Source organism: Poeciliopsis prolifica, unplaced genomic scaffold, assembly GCF_027474105.1.
Source record: "Poeciliopsis prolifica strain line A6 unplaced genomic scaffold, Auburn_PproV2 SCAFFOLD033, whole genome shotgun sequence".
NCBI classification, from domain to species: Eukaryota; Metazoa; Chordata; class Actinopteri; order Cyprinodontiformes; family Poeciliidae; genus Poeciliopsis; species Poeciliopsis prolifica.
In genome coordinates, this window is record NW_026562408.1 from 1,964,930 (window position 1) to 1,984,313 (window position 19,384).

The window sequence follows — 19,384 nt, forward strand, 5'->3', positions numbered from 1 at the left end:
AACTGCTCTGGTTTATTGTGGTGATGGCTGCAAAGATGAATTTCATGCCCTGTAGAGTTATAACTGAAAAGCTGAATGAATGTGGATAAAAAGAAAAAACAAATTGATCTTTTTTCCTTCCCCTTTTCTACACTGTCCTGCTCACACATTTTACTGGATGAATCAGGTCAGTTTTCCCCTTCGTCATGTCGTACCATCATAACCATCACACCTATGAGTCGTATTCCCTTTCATATTTAATTGGGGTGTAAAAATACAACCAGCTCAGGAGACAATATGAAATTTTAAAGTTTGTAAAAACACTGAAAAACCCTTTTTTTTGTATTATAAAAAGAGGTAAAATTTCACCATTTTCAGATTGTTCAGGAATCTGAAAATGTTGTTGAACATTTTAGTCCTGGTTTGACTTCATGTATTGTGGTTTTTGTGCGAGTCTAATTCTAATTCTGTCACAAACAGGATTGGGAATTGTCCCTTTTTGTCTTTTCTCAAATGAAATCTGGAACTGTGGGTTATGTTAAAGTATAATTCAACTTCCGTCAGCCTGAGTTAGTGGTGCCAAATCCTCCTTTGACATCATACATTGATCATGGGCGCTGTGTGTTCAGGCAGCCTGCAGACCCAAAGGGGTGTGGCTTGAAACTCTGAGCAATGTGCTGGAAGAATGAGGGATTTCCAATGGGAAAAACCTGAAAGGCCTGATTTTATGTTAGATATTCGTGAAACTCTTTCAAATTCTTTCGGTGCATGAAATACACCGGATGTTTCCGGTTCAGTATTTACAGATTACTGTGAATACTTAAAAATCTATTTGTGGATTTTTCTGTGCAGCATAACTTCGAATTATTTGTGGAAAATCCATTCCTTCCCCAATTTCTTTCAAAGAGCATGTCTAAATTTTTCTGAGACAATGCAGCTTGTCTCAGATTAATACGACTTGATACATTATCAAAGCAGCCAATCCAGGTGCACAATTTCCCTGGTGCTGATTGGCTGTAACCCCAAAAGCAGCGATAAGGCAGAGTAGATATCAGCGTCTCCAGCAATGCTAAGACAGTTTCCACTAAGTATGTTAAAGCATATTTAATAGTTCAAATGGTATTTGGACTATTAAAATAGGCAGTTAAAAAAGTTTTTGCAAAGTCTGTATTAATTGAATCCAAAATTAAATCAATTTGAATTTTGATTTAATTAATTGAATCAAAGTACAAAATGGCGAAGGGATGAAATGACCAACATTGTTTGTTTTTATTTACCAAAAGTCTGTTGCATCTCTAAGCCATAAGGGGCGCTGTTTACCCAACTCACTGTTTAAAGTTGTAAATATTTTAAGACCACTTTACAATATTATGCATCAAATTTAATTTAATCAAATTCAAACTTAGTTCTTATTTATTCACTATCTTAAAATTTTTTATCTAATTTAAATGCCTTTTTTTTTAAATGAAAAAAGTCTAACACTCCCCAGCCTAAGAATACTGCAAGTTTTCTTGCTTCTTGTTATACTAACCAAAAGTTCTTTGATACTAACAACTTTCTTGAACTAAACCCAAATAGCCATGCAGAGGTCTGGTTCTGCAGGGTGAAACAAGAGAAAGTGAATGCAACATTACACCAACTCCCCTGAAGCTAACTCTGCCCAGAGGCTGAAATATTCACTGGCTAGCAGGTTCCTGCCCTCCGTGTTCCTGAGCGGGACTAAAGGAATCTGCCTTCATTCGACCTCTGGCTCCTTTCACAGGCTACGTTTCACACTGGGGTCCCATTACAATGCAGAGCAGCAACTACAGCCACTCCACTCACTTCAAGGAAATTTGTTGTGCTAACTCTGCTGGCATTCTCCCTTTTCTACTCATAAATGTTATTTATTTTTCTTTACTACATCACACTTTATATATTTTACATTTTTTATGTTTTTGTCTCTTGTGTGTCTCCCAACAATTATGAAAACCCTTAATATTTTCAGAAAATATCAGTCAAATACACTTATAGACTTATAATATACCTAAAACTTGTTTCATTATTTTATGCTGAAAGTGAGCATTTTAAATACTATTATGTCTTTATGCAATATTTGACATATTAGCAGATGAATTCTGTTTGATCTACAGTTTCTTGCAAATGCATTGATACCCTTTGAGTTCATGTTACATTAAAAAAAAAATCTATTTCACTTTTAGTGAATTTTAATAGATCAGCACCAGTGAAGCTGAACTGTGAATTAGAAGGGAAATTACACACATTTTTAAAATATTTTTTGCACATAAACATAAAGAAACCTTGTGTTTAGATCCCACCATCTTGCCAGTTTCTCTGAAGGAAATAATTCTCACAGCAAACTTCCAAAACTCTTCACCACCACCGGTTCTCCAGATCTTCCTAACTAATTGTCTCCTTTCCCAGGTGACTTTGCAGTTGAGTCATGCTCATCGTTCATAGGCCTGAACGATGCTCCATGTTCATGTCATTGCCACAGCCAGTGGTCATTGTTTTATGTTTCTCTACCAGAATAAAAATAATTTTAAAAAATGCATCAAGGTTTGGGGTTCTGAAAAAATGCAGAAATGTTCAAAGGGTATAAATACTTTTGCAAGGCATTTTATAGCTGCTGCAGATTAAGCTTGGCTAAGATGTGATGAAAATTATCATCCTAAAATAATGCCTCAAGTTTTTTTTTTTTTTTTTTTTTTTTCCGTAGAAATCATTTTTGGCCAAAAATGACATATTTACAAAAATTGTTTTTTATAATATTGTCTTCAAAAGCACACATATGTTATTTATTTCCTTTGCAATAATATATAAAATATATTTTATTTAATAAATTAGACTTAGACGTTTTTAATTCTACATGTTGTATAGGTTGGAAAAAAGTTTGATGACTTTTTTCCATTTAGTCATAACAGTTTCTGTGATTTTATTCAGAAATATTTTTTTTCACATCACTTTATTGTTGTCATTATTGCCCTTTAACTGCCATCATCATTGTGCCCCACTTTACAGAGTTCTGCTTTGTTCATCTTTGAAAGGTCCAGATTCTTTCCATCTTCTGCTTCACTGATATTTGAAAGACAAATATATCATGTGTCCACTCATCCTGTTGCCTTTTTACACAAATAATATTTCTTTGATACGCTTCTTTTACTGCAGCTCTGTCACACAAAGGCTCAATGTTTAACTGTTTTAACACCTGTGGTCCATTGTAGAAATACATAAATTGTGATCTGGGGGCCTCCTTTGTCAAACAAGCTCTAAATGGCCGAGTGGTTCCAGAGTAACAGTCTGTCTTTCCACTTACTGTCCTTGCCAGCCAAGCAAGACAAGAACAGGAAGTTTGAAACTGGTTTTGTGCTGGAGCTTTCTCCTGCCAAAGGATGTTTGTCATGAAAAAATTACATCATTCTGTCTTTGCATCATTTCACCACTCATGCAGAGGGCAACACGTGGACTAACTGAACAACTGCCTTCTACAACTAGTTCAAAAAGGGAAATAAAGTTTGAAGTGAAACTCGTGTGTGAAGTATCATTTTTCTCTGCGTAGTTTTCCTCAGAACATAATTATTACTGTTTATGTATCTGCTTTTGGGCTGCACAGAAACAAAGTGTTTCACATTGAGGAGTTTCTGCTTCATGGTACTCCTCCGTCCCAAAACGTTGGGAAAACATACATTTGTAGACGGACCATGCAAATGACTTCCAGTAGGAGTCTTTGTTAGTCTTTGTTAGGGTCTACTTCAGTGTGAGTGGGGGTTCAGACTCAAATTACATCATGCACATCCTGGGAGGCAATTTAACTTAATTTGAGGAGCAGCTGGTCAGGAGCCAAACCATCCCAGGCGGAGGCAGCAGCCCAGCCGCAGTTCAGCCGCCGGACGCAGCCCTGGTGTGATACGATTTGCACCGAAGGAAGAGTCAAGACCAGATGAAGGATTCAGTCGTAAAGCAACATGAGTGTTTTTGTTTTAGCATAACACATTGATATTGAATTTCTTGTTTTTTTGCCCTGTAAAATATGAGCAAAGGAAGGGAAATATGCAAAAATAAATAAATAAAAAAATAGTGTTTTTATGCCTTTTATTTTTATAAGAATAAAGATCAGAATTTCTGCAGACACGTTAACATGACATGTTCTTTAGTTTTATTTTAAATATTTTAAGGATATTGTCTTCAATCAGTCAATGAGGTTTTGTAATTTGTAGGCACCAAAAATATGCATAATTATTAAGACATAGAAATAAAAATATATGGAAGCAATTAAATTATGGAGCCGAAGTAAAATACAAGACTTAAAATTTGAGGTTTAGAATATCAACGAATATCACTCATCCTTATGTTTTGTTCTTCTTTCAGGGATCCAAGCCCACTTGCTGCTTGTCAGTCTTCCTTTATTCCTGGCTTCCATTTGAATTTAATTTCATCGACTTGTCTGACGAACGGTGGCCTACATACCTCCTTCTTTAAAGGTCTCAGCCGCCGTGAGGCTTCTCGTGCCAAATCCATGAAGACCAGTGGCCGTGAATTTGCCAAACTGTCCTATCTGCCATCAATCCATTGTGCCTGAATGAGCATGAGCATTAGAGGAACAAGAGAGCTTTTGTTTATGAAACATCAGTTTTACTAGCTGGCTACCTTGCATCCATTGTAAGATGATAGTTTCCTGCTCTGTACTGATTTTAAAGCCTCATTAGGTTAGAGCAATATGTGGTTAAGGAACTTTTTGACGCAGAGCAAAACTTTGTGCAGCAGTTGCAGCGCTTGTCAGAAAATTTCTGTTTATGAAAAGGGATTTACTTTGACAGTGCCCTGCAAAATGAAATAAACTGTCTCTGTCATAATGTTTCCAAAAACTGGGAAGTCAGTGTGATCTGGTTTAGCATGCCAGCAGTCAAACAGCTCTGCACCAACAGCAGAAAATCAAACGGCGCTGTCGGATGCACACACCCTGTATGACCTTCAGCCCCGTCATTGTTGTTTCACATCATGTTGATTCTTTCTGAGAGCTGAGTTGGATAGTGTCCACATGTAAGTGTGTGAGCACTATCTGTTTACTGTGTAACGGCTGGAAGCATTACTGGAGAAAAGGACACTTAATGAGCTCAGATATAAAATCCTGTCAGACGAGACCTGAGGATGTTTTGTTTTTGAGATTTTTTCAGTGACTCAGCACTTTGGGTGATATTTGTTGATCAGCCCAGCTTTAATTATCAACCTTCATAAATGCTTTTCAAAGCCCCAGATGATCTGTTGAAGTCCTTAAGATGTTAGGTTCTTTCACTTTCACATATGCAGACACGCCTAAACCTAAACAAGTGTTTTTAAATGTTTCTTTAAGAATCTGGACTGCAGATGATTACCTCTAGTATTTCACAGAGAACAAAGATCATTTCAAACACAGATCATTTATGAAACACTTTCCTGTTTGTGAAGGCAGCAAAAATATGGAGTCCGTCTGGAGACATGGGAGAAAAACGAAAACGAGTTATAAAGTCATGCCTTGAACTTAATAACTGAACTTAATGGCTACGACTTAATAACTTGTGGCCACAACTTGTTTATGACTATGACTTAATAACCGGTAGCCATGACTTGTTATAATTCCCACTAAATAAATAAATTGTCCCCACAAGTTTTTAAGTCAAAACCACATTTTTATTCTCCCATGTCACCAGACAGGCTCCGTAACAAAGAGAGTTTTTCTGTTGTTTTTTTGTAGTTTAGCAGATTGGGGAGCTTATCATAGTAATATAATCTAAGAACTATCTTTTTAAATAACAGCATAGCTTTTACATCTGTTTTTTTCTTTTATTTATTGTATATCAGAAATCAACCAATGGAACAGGTGAAGTTTTGAAAACAAGCTGTATTTGTTCTCTGAAGCAGTTGTTGCATCATTTCTGCCCTGCTCAGCCGTCAGGTCCGACTCCTGGCCTCAGCAGCCTCTCAGTCCAGTATTTGCTCGTCACCCATGTTGCTGATGCAGTCGTGTCACAGTTGTGCTGACATCAGCAAACAGCAGCGCTCGGTCAGACATGCATCAAGAAAATTATCAACTTCATCATACTTTGACTTATGTCCAAAGTTGCTAAAGAGGTGCTGAAAGGACAGCGGTGATTTGAATGCATGTGCTGTAGTTAAATTTGATGTCACTGTTGACAACTTCCCCCCAATTCAGCAGCTTCAAAGACCCAATTGGACACTTCCTGACCCTGACCCCCAATATGTGGTAGCAGAATAATGAAACTACATTTTTGTAAGAATTTTTGGTTTTAGTGTGCCGCCCCCAGAACTAACATTAATGTTCATAAGATGTTTTAAATGCTGCCTAATCCAATGCCTGTATTAACGGAAATTTAATAAAATTGTACAAATAGAAACAATCTGTTTAGTGGATATAGTTGTTTCACATTCACTGCCTAAAGTAGCTCTGAAAATGTACTTTCTGTGTTTTGACAACAGAAGACAAATGTTTAAGAAATCAAAATTTGTGTTTTGAAGAATCTTGTTCTCTGTTATTTCCATTCTAATAATCCATCTGGAGAGCTCTTAAATTTACCTCAAGCAGCTGTACTTCTGAAAAACTGGATATGTTCATAAACAGTAAATTTAAAATCCCCTGCTGCCGCCCTTTGGCCATGCTGCCCTGGGCAGGAAGCCATATCACCCACCACTATCACAATAACAAAAAGCTGCAATGCTTCCTCTGCTTTTAATTGAACAAAATGATTAAGAAATTGAGTATAAGGTCACATTTAAAGGATAAGGTCCTGCCTGCTCCCCATAGCGCCACCTCTTTACCTCACTTCAACTCGTGTCTGCTCCTCCGCTGCTTCCTCACACAGGCGCATCCACGCATCACTTTGGCACCAGTTTCCCCGTCCTGCTCCTCCTTCTCCTCCTCGGACTGGAGCTCCAGTGATGGCAGAGCGCAGGGCGCAGCGGGTGAAAGCGGAGGAGGAGCTGCCGGTTTATCTCGCCCGACCTGGAACAGCCGATCAGGTCCCCCGGCAGAAACGCGGCGGCTTGTTCTGCAGCGTGGAGGACGCGTTTGACAGTAAAACTATTGATTTCGATGCGCTCAGCGTCGGACAGAAGGGTTCTCGCACCCCGAGGACCCTGAAGCAAGAGGCCGGTCAGGGGGAGAGAGGGAGCCCAGCAGGTGCTGAAAGCCCCGCGGGAAACGACGCTCTCAGAGTCCAGATCTGCAGCAGAGCAGGAAAGGAAACTCTGCAGAACCTGGAGGATGAAAAGGTGAGAGCAATGGAACTTTGAACAGAACATAGAAAAGTTAGAAATATGTGCAAATAAATAAATAAATTAAATAAAAATAATCTTTGATGACAGCCCCTTTATAAGAATGGGAAAATAAGATATTAAATTACACAAAAAGTATGTATTTCTCAACAACTAAAAATTTAAAACCTATCAAGTGTATTTTGGGTTCTTGCCATGAAGATGTACATTAAACATTCATCTGGTTCTGGTCTGTAGTGTTCTGTCTCATGTCCGGGTTACCTGATACCAGAGACCATTCATTTCTCTCTTAATGAGCATTTGTGCAACTAGAAATGCACCAATCAGTCGGATCCAAAACACTATTAAAATGTCTTATTGTGACACACAGTGGTTCCACTGGGGTCCAAACATGTCATAACACTCATTTGTCTTTGCTTGGCCTGTTTCCTAAATGTGTGAAGAATTTTAAATCCAAAGTATTTTTTATTTTAAAAAATGGGAAAAGGTTTAGAACTTTCATTTGGTTGAATAATTTCTTTCAGTAAATACACAAAATGAACTGCTACATTAGATCTGCTGATTGGGTTTATATTCAAACATGAATTACGATTGAATAAAACCTGAAACTGTTTCAAGTTTTTTTTCACCTGCCAGAGTAATTAGCGTTTTTTTGTTGTTGTTGTTCGAGATGTATTTGTTTAATAGTTGTGTTTCTGTGTCTCTTTGAATATTAAAAAATATTCTTGTGACAGTTGTGGCGTTATCCAGAGAACTGAATTATGTGATCAGAAGATTCTGGCAATCTTTTGATATTTGTACTGAACTACAGTGAAGACGTTTAACTTACATCAGGAGTAATACAAAATTAAAAGAGAGGAACATTAAGGTCAAGGTGTAAGTCTTCAGCACCACGGACAGAGACACAGAGAAGAATCGGTCTTGAAATGTTTGTATCATAGAGAAGAGATTTCTCTCACAAAATGAAATTCTGATGTGATTCTTACAGAAGTATTTTCTGCAAACTGCTCAGTGTTTTTCAGGCCTCCTGTGTTCAGACTGACCAGCAATGAGCCTTTAAAATGAGGAAGAAGCTTCACAGGTGGAGGATAATGGCTTACAAAATGTTTACAGACACATGAGTTTGAATACATGGCCTTGAGATATAACTTAAAATTTTAAAATTTATAAAATTTTGTCATTTGCAACTGCATTGTTTTTGCATCAGAAGCGTAAAAGAATGCTGTATTACATTTCAAAGGAGAGGAAGTAAAAACTAATAATGTTTCTATCTGTTCTTAGCAGTTACTCCACATATTTACAGTCTACACTATTTACTTACTTTGTTCCTCTCATATCAGGATGAGTTCATTGTTGGCACGAAAACTGATGACTCATGTTGGCTCATGCAAACACATACAACCCATAATTTGGCTTTGAGAAGTTAGACTATTAACTGAATTGTTTAATCGTCTAATGCATGACATTTATGACATTCACACTTCACACACATGTAAACTTCCTAAGTCATGGAGTTGCATCCCTTTAGTTTTCAATGTCTGTTGGCATCTTCATATAACTGTATGACTGTTCTAGTTTAAGCAGATTTTAGTTTCAGCCCAGGAATTAAGATCTGTTGGGTCACAGAGTACATGCTGATTAAACCATTTCAATCCAACTGAAAGTTTTCATTTTTAATGGAAAGTTATGGAAATTTCCACTTAAAAGTCAATTTAGAATTTAGTGTAAGCAACTGATAATTATCAGAAATTATTTTAATCATATATATCTATTCCACTCACAAAATAATCATTTTTTAAATTAAACAAACTTTTTATTTAGCTTTATCTTAAGTTTTTAAAACATGTTTAATGTTTACAAAGCCCTTTTATATTTGTTTTAGTTTGTGCCCAGTCTTTTGGATTTTGATGTTTTGCATTTACAAAATTATTTTTGCGTCTGATGTATTCCACCCTCCAGTTTTTATCGTTTGTTGGTATCTTGCTTCCATTTTTATTGGGTCAGGGGTCAGTTGACATTATGTGTCAAGATTCAGCTAAAAAACTTGCATTTATCAGGTTTGAACTCTGTTAAGAGTTTATTCTTCTACAAAACTTTATTTTCTGAAGGTAGAAATCTTTCTTTGAACATTTAGTAGTTTGACTCCGTCCTGATACTTTATAAGCATGAGGAACAAACCATTTTAGTTTATTTTATGTTGTGACATTCATTTTGTCTCTTTTGTTGGTCTCCAACAATTTATCACAACATTAGCTGGAATAATTAAAACTGCAAAACCTGGAATGAAGTTATTCCTAAGAATTTGACTGATGACAAAAAAATAACTATTTGAGAAAAAAAAGTCTTTGTAACAATGGTTTTTGGTTGGACAGTTTTTGATTCTTGTTTAAATGAGGTTAAATTACATTTCTACTTCACAAATCTGCATCATGCTTCATGCTATAGCAACCATAACATTACAACTGTTCTTTATCAATCTTCACAGTTGATTTTAATGTTGAATCAAAGCATGGAAGAGCATAACGATAATGACGAATGTTTTCCACCTCATGGCCTAAAGATGAACTGCACTACTGCAGATGATTCAGCAGAAATGAACACATAAGACATTGTTGGTAAAAGTGATTTATTTTGAGATATTTTAACCAAACAGGACTGCAGCAGCATCCGACTCTGCAGGTGCTACATTGTTTCTAACAGTTGGTACAGGAAAACAATGGTTATAACTTTATTTAAAAATATAAACTTTGTAATGCTGACAGTGTTATTTTCTTAATGGCTAACCTGTTATTAAAAATAACCTTAAAATCATTACTTAACATTATATGTAATCCAGATTCAAATGTATTTTTCTCGCTGTATTATGTGTTTTATTAATCAACATAAAATGCTAGACAATGAACATTTTATGAATACTTTTATGAGACATTGTTAGTCTCACTGTAAAAATGAATAAAGCTGTTTGGTTTAAAAGTGGATGCTTGTTGTTTCATGTGGAGCATAAAACAGAAAGAAATGACAGAAACTTTGTTGGAGGAGACTCAACAAGCCCAGTCTTTTCTTCTGCATCCTTGATCTGCCTGCCTCCTGCCTGTCAGTCGGTGTCAGCTGCTTCATGTGGTCTGCAGAGGTAGCTGGCCTGCGAACAGAACAGCGCATGGCTAATGTATTCTCCAGGGTGCATGGATGCTGATGTAGTGCCTTTCCGGCCTTGCTGCCATTAAAGAGTGTGTCAGCATCAGGTGATGTGCTTTCCTAGATCCAAATGAGGAGGAAGGTAATCAGTGACTATTTTTTGCTTGTAGGAGTAACAATAAATGCTTAATGAATTTAGTTTTAAACTGCTTTTTAAAAAAGTGTTTATGTTTCTTTAACGTTTCATGATTTTGTTGCATTAGAAACATAGAATTCAATGTATTTTGTTGAGATCTTATGTAAAACACCACTAATGTGCTTCTCTATGCCTCTGCTAACTTTACACTCCTAGAGACTAATATTATTTACATATTAGACTAAACTATTGAACAGCAGGTTTATTTTTGTAGGATTGTCTTGTGTTTAGGTCTGTAAAGAGACCCCATGGCCCTCCTGTTGCAAGTTTACCCACAGCATGATGCTCACACCTTTCGGTTAGTTTTTATCCACATATAGCATTTTCCCTATTTATGGCAAAAAAATTAAATGTGTTTAATTTTGGTTTGTCTGAGCAGAGCAGATTCTTCCAGTTTGCTGCATCAACATCATGGCTTATGGAAAAAGTAAAACAGAATTCTTACAACTTTCTTCTGAAACTTCTTGTTCCTTAAAGGCCAGATTTGTGTTTGTAGTGTCAATAGATTTTCAAGAGTTACCAGGAACCTCTAAGCTATTTTTTCTGAATTATGCTCTCTTTTCCCGCTTGACGTGTTTGTGCTTTGGTTTTTTGTGGCTTGCAGTTCTGCCACGCTCTTTATATCTTTGATGACGGGTCAAATGAGGCTTAGACAAATCTCCAGTGATTGGGATACAAGTTTTTAATTCAAATGCTGCTTCAAGCTTCTGCATATTTTTATCTCTGAGCTGTTTTCTCTGTTTCGTCCTCATGATACTCCATTTGCTCTTTTTAGTAGTTAGAGAAGTTTTTAAGCCAATTTGTTGCATTTGTCTTGATTTAGGAGTATCACAGTAAAGAGCAGTTCCTAAAACTGATGTCCAGATATTTTTATTAGACATGTAATTTGACAAAATATGAAAAAAGTTTAAAAAATAACTTGTTTTGCAAACCAGTATATGTTTGCAACACATGTGAAAGCCAGGAGGTTTTGGATGATATATTTAGTGTTCTGAATCTTTCTTTCTTTTTCAGTACCTGTTGTTATATGAACATCAGAACCTCATTATATCTGCATTAGTGCTGAGGGGGTGGACTGGTGAGTGAATGTTCAAACAATAGAGACGGAGGACTGGGTGGGGACATGCAGAGAGGGAGGGTGAGCATGTGTGAGAGTGTGTGACCGGGCTCTGACAGCTGCCACGTCACATTACTTCATAATAAGTGCTGATTGATGTACTTTAGTTTAGCTATTTGATCTAAATTCATCTGTAGGACCTTTTGAAAGAAGTTTAATAATATAAAGATGACAATAATAAGCTTAGGTAGATTACTGGTTGCACTTTGTTTGGAAAAACATGCAAAAACTCTTCAATCCTGAGAATTTGACGTTTTATGAACATGTTTCAGAAGCGCCTCTAGCGCGCCCTCCGGCGGAAAGATTGCGACACTGCCATCTCTCTAGTGAGTCTCCAGAGGGAGGGGCCGGTGTCAGCCGGGGTACAGACGCTCCTATAGCGCTCTGCTAAGGCACTGACTGAACAGCGCACTGTCAAGAAGGGCGACCATTCCTTGAAACTCCCATCCGGGCGAAAGAGCTGCAGCAGCATCCGCACTGAGGGAAATACCGTTTGGTTAGGCTCGTTTTTGTTTGACAAAAAGGTGGAATCGGACAGAACATGTCTTATCAAGGCAAAAAGAACATCCCAAAGATCACAGTGAGTAAAAAAAAAAAAAAGAGTCAAGAGTTATTTCTGCTTCAATGGCTGCAAGAACTTTGATGCGCGCCGTTGCAAATCAGAACGTTAGATTTGATTAAAACTCGAAATGGAAAAAATAAACAGCTTCGGCCTGATGTGAGTGCAGGAAGCAACTGGAGGATGAAAAGAATGAGGTTATGTGCACAGTTAAATGACTGGCTGCCATAGTGACAGGCAGGCAGAGGGAGATAAGGCGTTTTCTTAAAGGTGTCCTGCATCTTCTTTGTTGAAGGGAAACATCGCTTGTGCTGAAGCGGCTGGCCACTGAAATTCACTCATTTATTTTTTCTTTGTGCGGGAAATTTCTTTTGATGTTTATGGTTTTACAACAATGGTTAATTTTTTTTTAAATGCTTTCTTAGCTCAGCATTATGCTAATCCTTTAACGTGGCTGATATTGTAATTTTAAATGTTATAATTTTATATAAATTGTTTTGTAAAGATTAAACTGAAATGAATTTCATTCCATTTTAAACATTTTCACCATAATGTGCTCATCCCTGATGGAGATTTTTTCTGGTTTACACTTATTGATTCCTGTGTGGGAGGATATTGATCCGGAGTCCCGGCCTTATTTTCCAATAGAATCCAGTTTACAATATGTTTATGATAAATGCATGGACAAAGGTGAGTTTGTATGTCCTGTCCTCTTTATTTTGAAAAACCTACTTTAGAGATGAAATAACCCCACCCGCCCCGCCTGCCCACCTCCCTTTCTGCACGCTGACACAGACGGCTTGTGTTGCAGGGCTGGTGCTGCAGAGAAAGTGAGAGGGCAGGAGAGGAGGAGGGGTGCATGCACGCCCATTTGTGATGAGCTGTGATTAGCCGGCCTTGTGGTGTGGCCCTTGTTTTTCTGCGTCCCAGAAGAGGAGAAGGATTCAGGCTCCTGTCACGGCGGATGGGGTGGGGGTTGAATTCAGGGAAGGCTGGCGTTGCTCAGCAAGGCAGCTGGGTGTTGGTGGGGTGTAGCAGCAGCAGCACACAGCCTCTCCCACTGCCTCCCGTCTTTATGTTCCTGTGTGTGCGTGTATGCATGTGTGTGTGTCCGAAATGTCTGCCTTCCAGTTTTTATTGTTGCAGCTCAGGCTGCAGTCAGGGGTGTGTTTGCTCTGCCTTTGTCTGAGCTTCTCAGCTGATTTTACACCACATGCGTCCTCCGTGTGCAGAACCTATCAGATCTAGATTCATGTTCTGTCATAAGCCTTTTAATGCTGCACTTCAGTGTTTCTCTTTTATGTGAAAAAATAAGCACTGGGATGATTTATAGTGCTGGCATGCGAGTAGCTGTCTTTAAAATGGTCTCTACTCATTTTATCAAAATAAACACAAACATCGAGGCATATAAAGATGCTGAAGCATAATACAGTAAATAGAGCAACTCATCCTGAGAAAATGGTTTTCCTCTCAGTTTAAAAAAAATCTTACATTGGAAAGTAGGGGTGTGACGATTCATCAACATGAGACAATATTAGGTTCAGTGGACATTTTATTTTTTATCTGTCTTAGAGAGCTTCTGTTCAGCACAGAATGATTCATCCAGGGTGGAGCCAATTTTACTATTTTAGATTTTAAACCAGAGAAGATGAAAATGCTGAAATACAAAGTTTTCTCAATTTGATTTGGTCTCAGTAAAATAACTTCATCCTTTTTCTTGTAACATTTTGATAATAACACAAATTTTTTGGAAAATGACAGTATTTCTGTTTGTCTAGCTGGAAATAATTTAAATGTTAATTGATAATATGATGAGTTATTTTAATATTTGTCAATTTGTATTAGTGCATTTAATCTTGAATATTGTCAATGTCTCTGAACTTAAAACATAATGTATTGATATCACCAGAGACAAAGAACTGTGACACTGATAAATCGAACAATTGATAAATTGATCAACTGATAAATTGGCCCAATTTCTTACATTTTTGGAGATCAGTGATCTGCCGATCTAATCCACTGACATAATCTACCTTGTGGAAGGTCTAAAGGTCAACCTCTGTCCTCTTCTGCTCTGCTGTGAAGGAGGTTTGACTTCACAGCCCACCAGGTCATGTTTGCACGTTTGCAGTTAACAATAGTTACTCCACTGTCACCAACTCAAAGACTTTCCTGCTATCTTTAGCAACATTTCAGAAAGAAAATCTGTATCAGCTAAAATTGGAATGAGATTAAAAATTTTAAAGATTTTACAGATTGGTGATCAGCCAGAAAACTACAATCGGTATATCCGTAGTAGCAGCGTTGCAATAATGACCGCTGCACTCTCACAAACCAACACCTCAGTAGAAAGTTGTCACAGAACTGATGGGATGCTGACAGAACATATCAGAGACAGAGTCACAACAAAAACATAGCCATGTCTGAAGCACAGGAAAGAACCAGACTTAAAGTAATGCTCACATTTACCTCTACAGAGTTAAAAAACTCTTCAATTCAACCAAGAAGTTTGTTTGAGGCTGGCCTGGACTCGCTGTCTGTCTGCAGCAGTCCAAAGACACAGGTTCACCTGGACAGGTTGCCATCACAAAGACACACAGCACAGATGATGCACACACCTTGTGAGTGAAACTGGAGTTCTTTGAAAGAATCTACAAACTACCTGCAGGATGAACCCGGGTCTGGATTTGATCCTGGGACTGTCTTTCTGCAGCCCAATAGTAGTAACAAGCAGCACCTAAAGCTAGGCTAACACTCTTAGCCTAAAGTGTTAGCCAAACATTTTCATAAAGCAGGGATATAATCATAAATAACATACTTATGTATAATTTAAACAAGTTTACCTTGACTTTTCCCATTGGCCACTGGAGATGGGCACCAGCAACCTGCAAGGCTAAAGAGAAATAGACAATGTCCTATACTAGTTTATAAGGTTTTTTCTTTATTTGTGTAAATTGTGATTATTTTCTGAATTAAACAGTGATTAATAATAACCTCTGACTAAACCAAACCAAGCTGAAGCAGCTGTTAGCTTGTGGCTGATATTTATTGTAGTGAAATAAGCACACAACCTTACTGTAGAACTTTATGTGTCGATGATCTTGAAGGTTCAAGGAAGACCAGACCTGGACCTCACCTGGAGGTCACAACCAAAAACCAAAACCAAAAACACCAGAAACCTAAACAAACTGTACAATGAATAAAGTATTAGTGATACTAGATCATTTTTATAACCTTATACTTTAAAAGTGAATAAAATGCCTAACTACCAACAGGAAAATGTTTAGACAAACTATGTACTTGATTTCTATGTTGGTAACACTGACAAAGATCAGATTTCATGGTAAAAGTTATTATTTTTTATGAAACAGTTTGTTCTTTGCAGCTTTCACTCCAAAGTAAATCACAGCTGACATGACTGTAACTTGGAGAAAAGATCTTGCTTAATCCAGTAAGACAATGCCAAACCACATTTTGCATATTTTGTATTAGAAAAGCTCAGTTATGAAATACATTTCATTATGGGTTTCTTTTGTATGCAACTAAGATTTGTCACACAGTGAGGAAAACAGATAAAAGGCAAACAAATGATTACCAGCTACTTTATTAGAAGAGATGATGAACAAGCATCTGTCTAATATTTTTCTCTTCTCAGTATAGACTTTGTTTTTTGTCTGTTCTGCTATCGGTGACCCTGCTTGGGTTGCCTGTAATCCAAACTGTCCAGTCGGACTTTCTCTCTTCATTTCCTCTTCTTTCCGTTCGGTTCCAGCTGTTTTCATGTGTCAGGACTCTGCTGCTGCAGCTTCGTCAGGTTTCTAGGTGTGGCTCTTTCTTCCCTCTCGCTGCCAGTCACAGTGGTCTCAGTGTTGTTCTAGGCTGGTACATTTCACCAATAACCCCAGTTGAACTGGCCACTGCAGCGGCCTGCAGTCCGCTGCAGCCGCTGCAGCCGCTGCAGCCCGCTCCTCCTGCTGTAGAACCTCAGATCAGCTCATGCTGTCACCGCGCAGGCTGCTGCTGATGGAGCAGACACAATACCCCACGGCCACCCCGAAAATGCAACGCAAGTTACCATGACAACAGACGTACACTTGCAGAAGCAGCCGACCCTTTTCATGCTGCCCAGAGACCCATTCTCACATTCCCAACCCGTTGAGTTCAGTTTCATGGTGCAGATATCTTGTTTTCTTCTCATTACAAGGTTACATTACACCTTCATATCAGCCCATCAGCATTCCAGACAAGCACAATCTTTCTCTGACCATGGCCGATGGAGGCCACCGTAATTAATTTGCACGGATAACGTCTTGTTTTCGCTTTTCCAGAATGTGAAAAATGGTGTTCAGTTTTGGGTAAGAAGTAAATATTTTTGATTGCTAAGCAACAGGCCTGGAGCAGAGGCATGGTGCATATTCAAGATGACTTCCCTCTTCCACTGGTCCCAGCCTGCCTGCCTCGGCGCAGCTCCCTCCACCCACTCAGGGGTCTCTCTCTCCCTCCCTCTCTGCCTCTCTGTCTCTCTACCTCTCTCTTTCTCTCAGTCACAGCTAATAGAGGTCTCCTCTTGCATATCCTCTCAGAAAGCTCCCTCCCCCTCCTTGACCTGTTTTGCGGCCTTGGAGTTTTCCAGAACTGTTCCAGCTAATTAACCACAGCAGAGTGACCATTTAGTAATTTGCATCCAGGTTTTATGAACGTTTTCCTCTCCAGTCTAGTGAAAGTGGAAAAACGCTGTCAGTGGGCATCAGCGTCATGATACAAGAACAACATCCTGCCGTCTATTTTTGATTGCAGCTGGTTTGTGTAACAGAAAACGACAATTTCCTGTGCTATGAGAGGCGCTTTATTTTAGGAACTTTGTTTGTTTTAGGAGTTGAATGACAAGAAGTTTTTCCAGCCGAACCATGCTCCACTTAGTTGCCAGAAATTGAACAGATAAGCTTGTCAGAACTTGTGTGAAGTGGCAGAAGAGTTTGAACATAGACTTCCAACATTAACACTCTTGAAAGAGAACAACAGATGGGAGCAAACCTATTGGCAACAAAAGAAAAAAACAAATACTTGTCTGTGTCTTCTTTAATAAAAGGCAATTGAAGTCTTTGCATTTTCTGCTCTATAATCTTGTAATTTTGACTCGTCTGTGATTTTATGTTTTCAATGTTTTTAGGTTATAAGAGCATTGACCTCTCAAAAAATATTAAAAAAGTCAAATTGGGAGAGTTTTGATGGTTTTGTAATTACAAAGTCAAGGAAAAGTGGCTATGATGATTCCTTAAGAAGCCATGACTTAATTTCCGTACAAAGGGGCATGACACCAGTAACTAAAAGTGTCATAATTAAAACAGTAAGTAAAACAATAAATTTATTCTGAAAGATATGGATCTTTTCCTTTCCTGAGATTTTGAAAAGGCTGCCAACATTTCCAGATCCATGGGAGCTCCCCATTCTGCCTTCCTATTATCTGCTCAACATTTTGCTCTTTCTCTCTCAGTCTGAATAAACCAAGACATGTACACTGAACAGCTACTTTTGAAGCAGCTTGTTAGATCCTTGTGTTTCTTCTATGCTGGAACAGCTAACGTTGAGTCATCTTCACTCAGAAATACCTTCCACACTGAAGAAGGTTATTGTTAACACAATCTGGTAGAAGTTACTAAATGTTAACACAGTCTGGTAGAAGTTACTATAATGTTTTCACTATGAGAAAAGGTCCAATCTTTGAGTTTCTGACTGGCCAGTTGTCTGTCAGTCCCCATCAAGCTGAAATGCTGCTTTCATTTTGACAGAGTCCAAGTTGACTGAGAACTTTGTGAAATCTCATCACGTCCCATTAACTTATAAAAACTCAAACCACAGAAAGTGTTTCTATAAGGATCACAGAAGTCAGAAATGGCTGTGGTGCATGTTCATGCATCTATTCTGTCAAAGTAAATGTTAGTATTATTATCTGGCAGAGACGTATGAACAGCTGCAAACTCTCTTTACACACTTCAGCTCATGTTTTGCTACAATATTTTATTAGATCAAAGTTTGTCATGGGTTCTAATGTGCATAGCTAAACCCATCTCCCTCAGTCAGCTGTCCTGCTCCAACCTTAAACTTCAGACTTGCAGAACGAGCAGCACATCAGCGAGTCAAAGACTTTAAATGTCAAAACTGGGACTATTGTAAAAACTCAGACCAAGGCATGTGCTGATAATGAGGATAGTGCTGTCTCGTTAATGTTGTAACAAATGGTTTGGGGTATTCCCATGACCACATAACAGCGCAGATGGTTTAACTCCAACAACATATGCTGCAAAACCACAGTATTCACATTACACAGGGACGGAAAAGTTGTTCAATGTCCATCATTCTGTTCATATAAAATGAAAAATAATACTGAAATCATGTGCATGAAATAATGGGCAAAATTATGAATCACTCGTTAAATAGGTTTGTGGCAACAAAATTTCAACATAGCTGTGGTGATGTACGGAAACAGCAGGACTTCACAGATCTCATTTATCATCTGTGTGAAAATATGATCTGTGCAGCTTGGTTGGTGTGTGGTTGGACAACACGATCCTCGGATCGTTGAGCAACTTGACGCTTTCTAGTAGCTTCTATGAAACGGCCACAGTAAACATTGAATCTGCTTTTAAGATTTATAAGCTGAGGTTTAGAAATGTCAGTGAAGGTGGTGTCAGGGATGGAAAAGTCAGGGATGAGTTTTCAACTGCTCAGATTTTGCTTCAGTATCACTTTGGATCTTTGTAATGTTCTTAATGCTCATTTGCTGCAGTTTTTCTGCTTCACTATTATTTGGATTTTGGGTTCTTGAATGAAGAATTTCTCCCATCCAGCCAATCTACTGACTGGGTAAATATCAAGTATTAAATACAAAACTTTTCAGCCTAGAAAGGCAATTGATTAATGGAAAACTATTGATTTCAAAGTGATTATGGATTCCTGTATGCTGTACTGAGCCACTGGGCAGAAATGAAGTAATGAATGAATGCAGAGAGATTGAATGAGTTCTTCAGATTAAGGGCACACCCATAATCAGATGAAAACCCATAACTCACGCAGTGGAGAGTCGTTCATATTGCTGACTTGTTTCAAATTAGTAAGCAGATCATTTTTG

The 19,384-nt window shown here is 38.1% G+C and overlaps 1 protein-coding gene across 2 annotated transcripts in view; it reads left to right on the forward strand.

Annotated features, from left to right (window-relative positions):
* Positions 1-6,888: 6,888 nt before the first annotated feature.
* Positions 6,889-19,384, forward strand: part of dpysl3 (dihydropyrimidinase like 3) — a 34,646-nt gene continuing 22,150 nt past the window's right edge. The window contains exon 1 of one of the 2 annotated variants that reach the window (XM_055051534.1): positions 6,889-7,245. In XM_055051534.1, the coding sequence (XP_054907509.1) occupies positions 6,913-7,245 (333 nt within the window). In that variant the 5' untranslated portion in view covers positions 6,889-6,912. Of the gene's footprint in view, positions 7,246-12,082; positions 12,277-19,384 lie in introns of those variants that run through there. The other variant, XM_055051535.1, reaches the window with a different exon arrangement.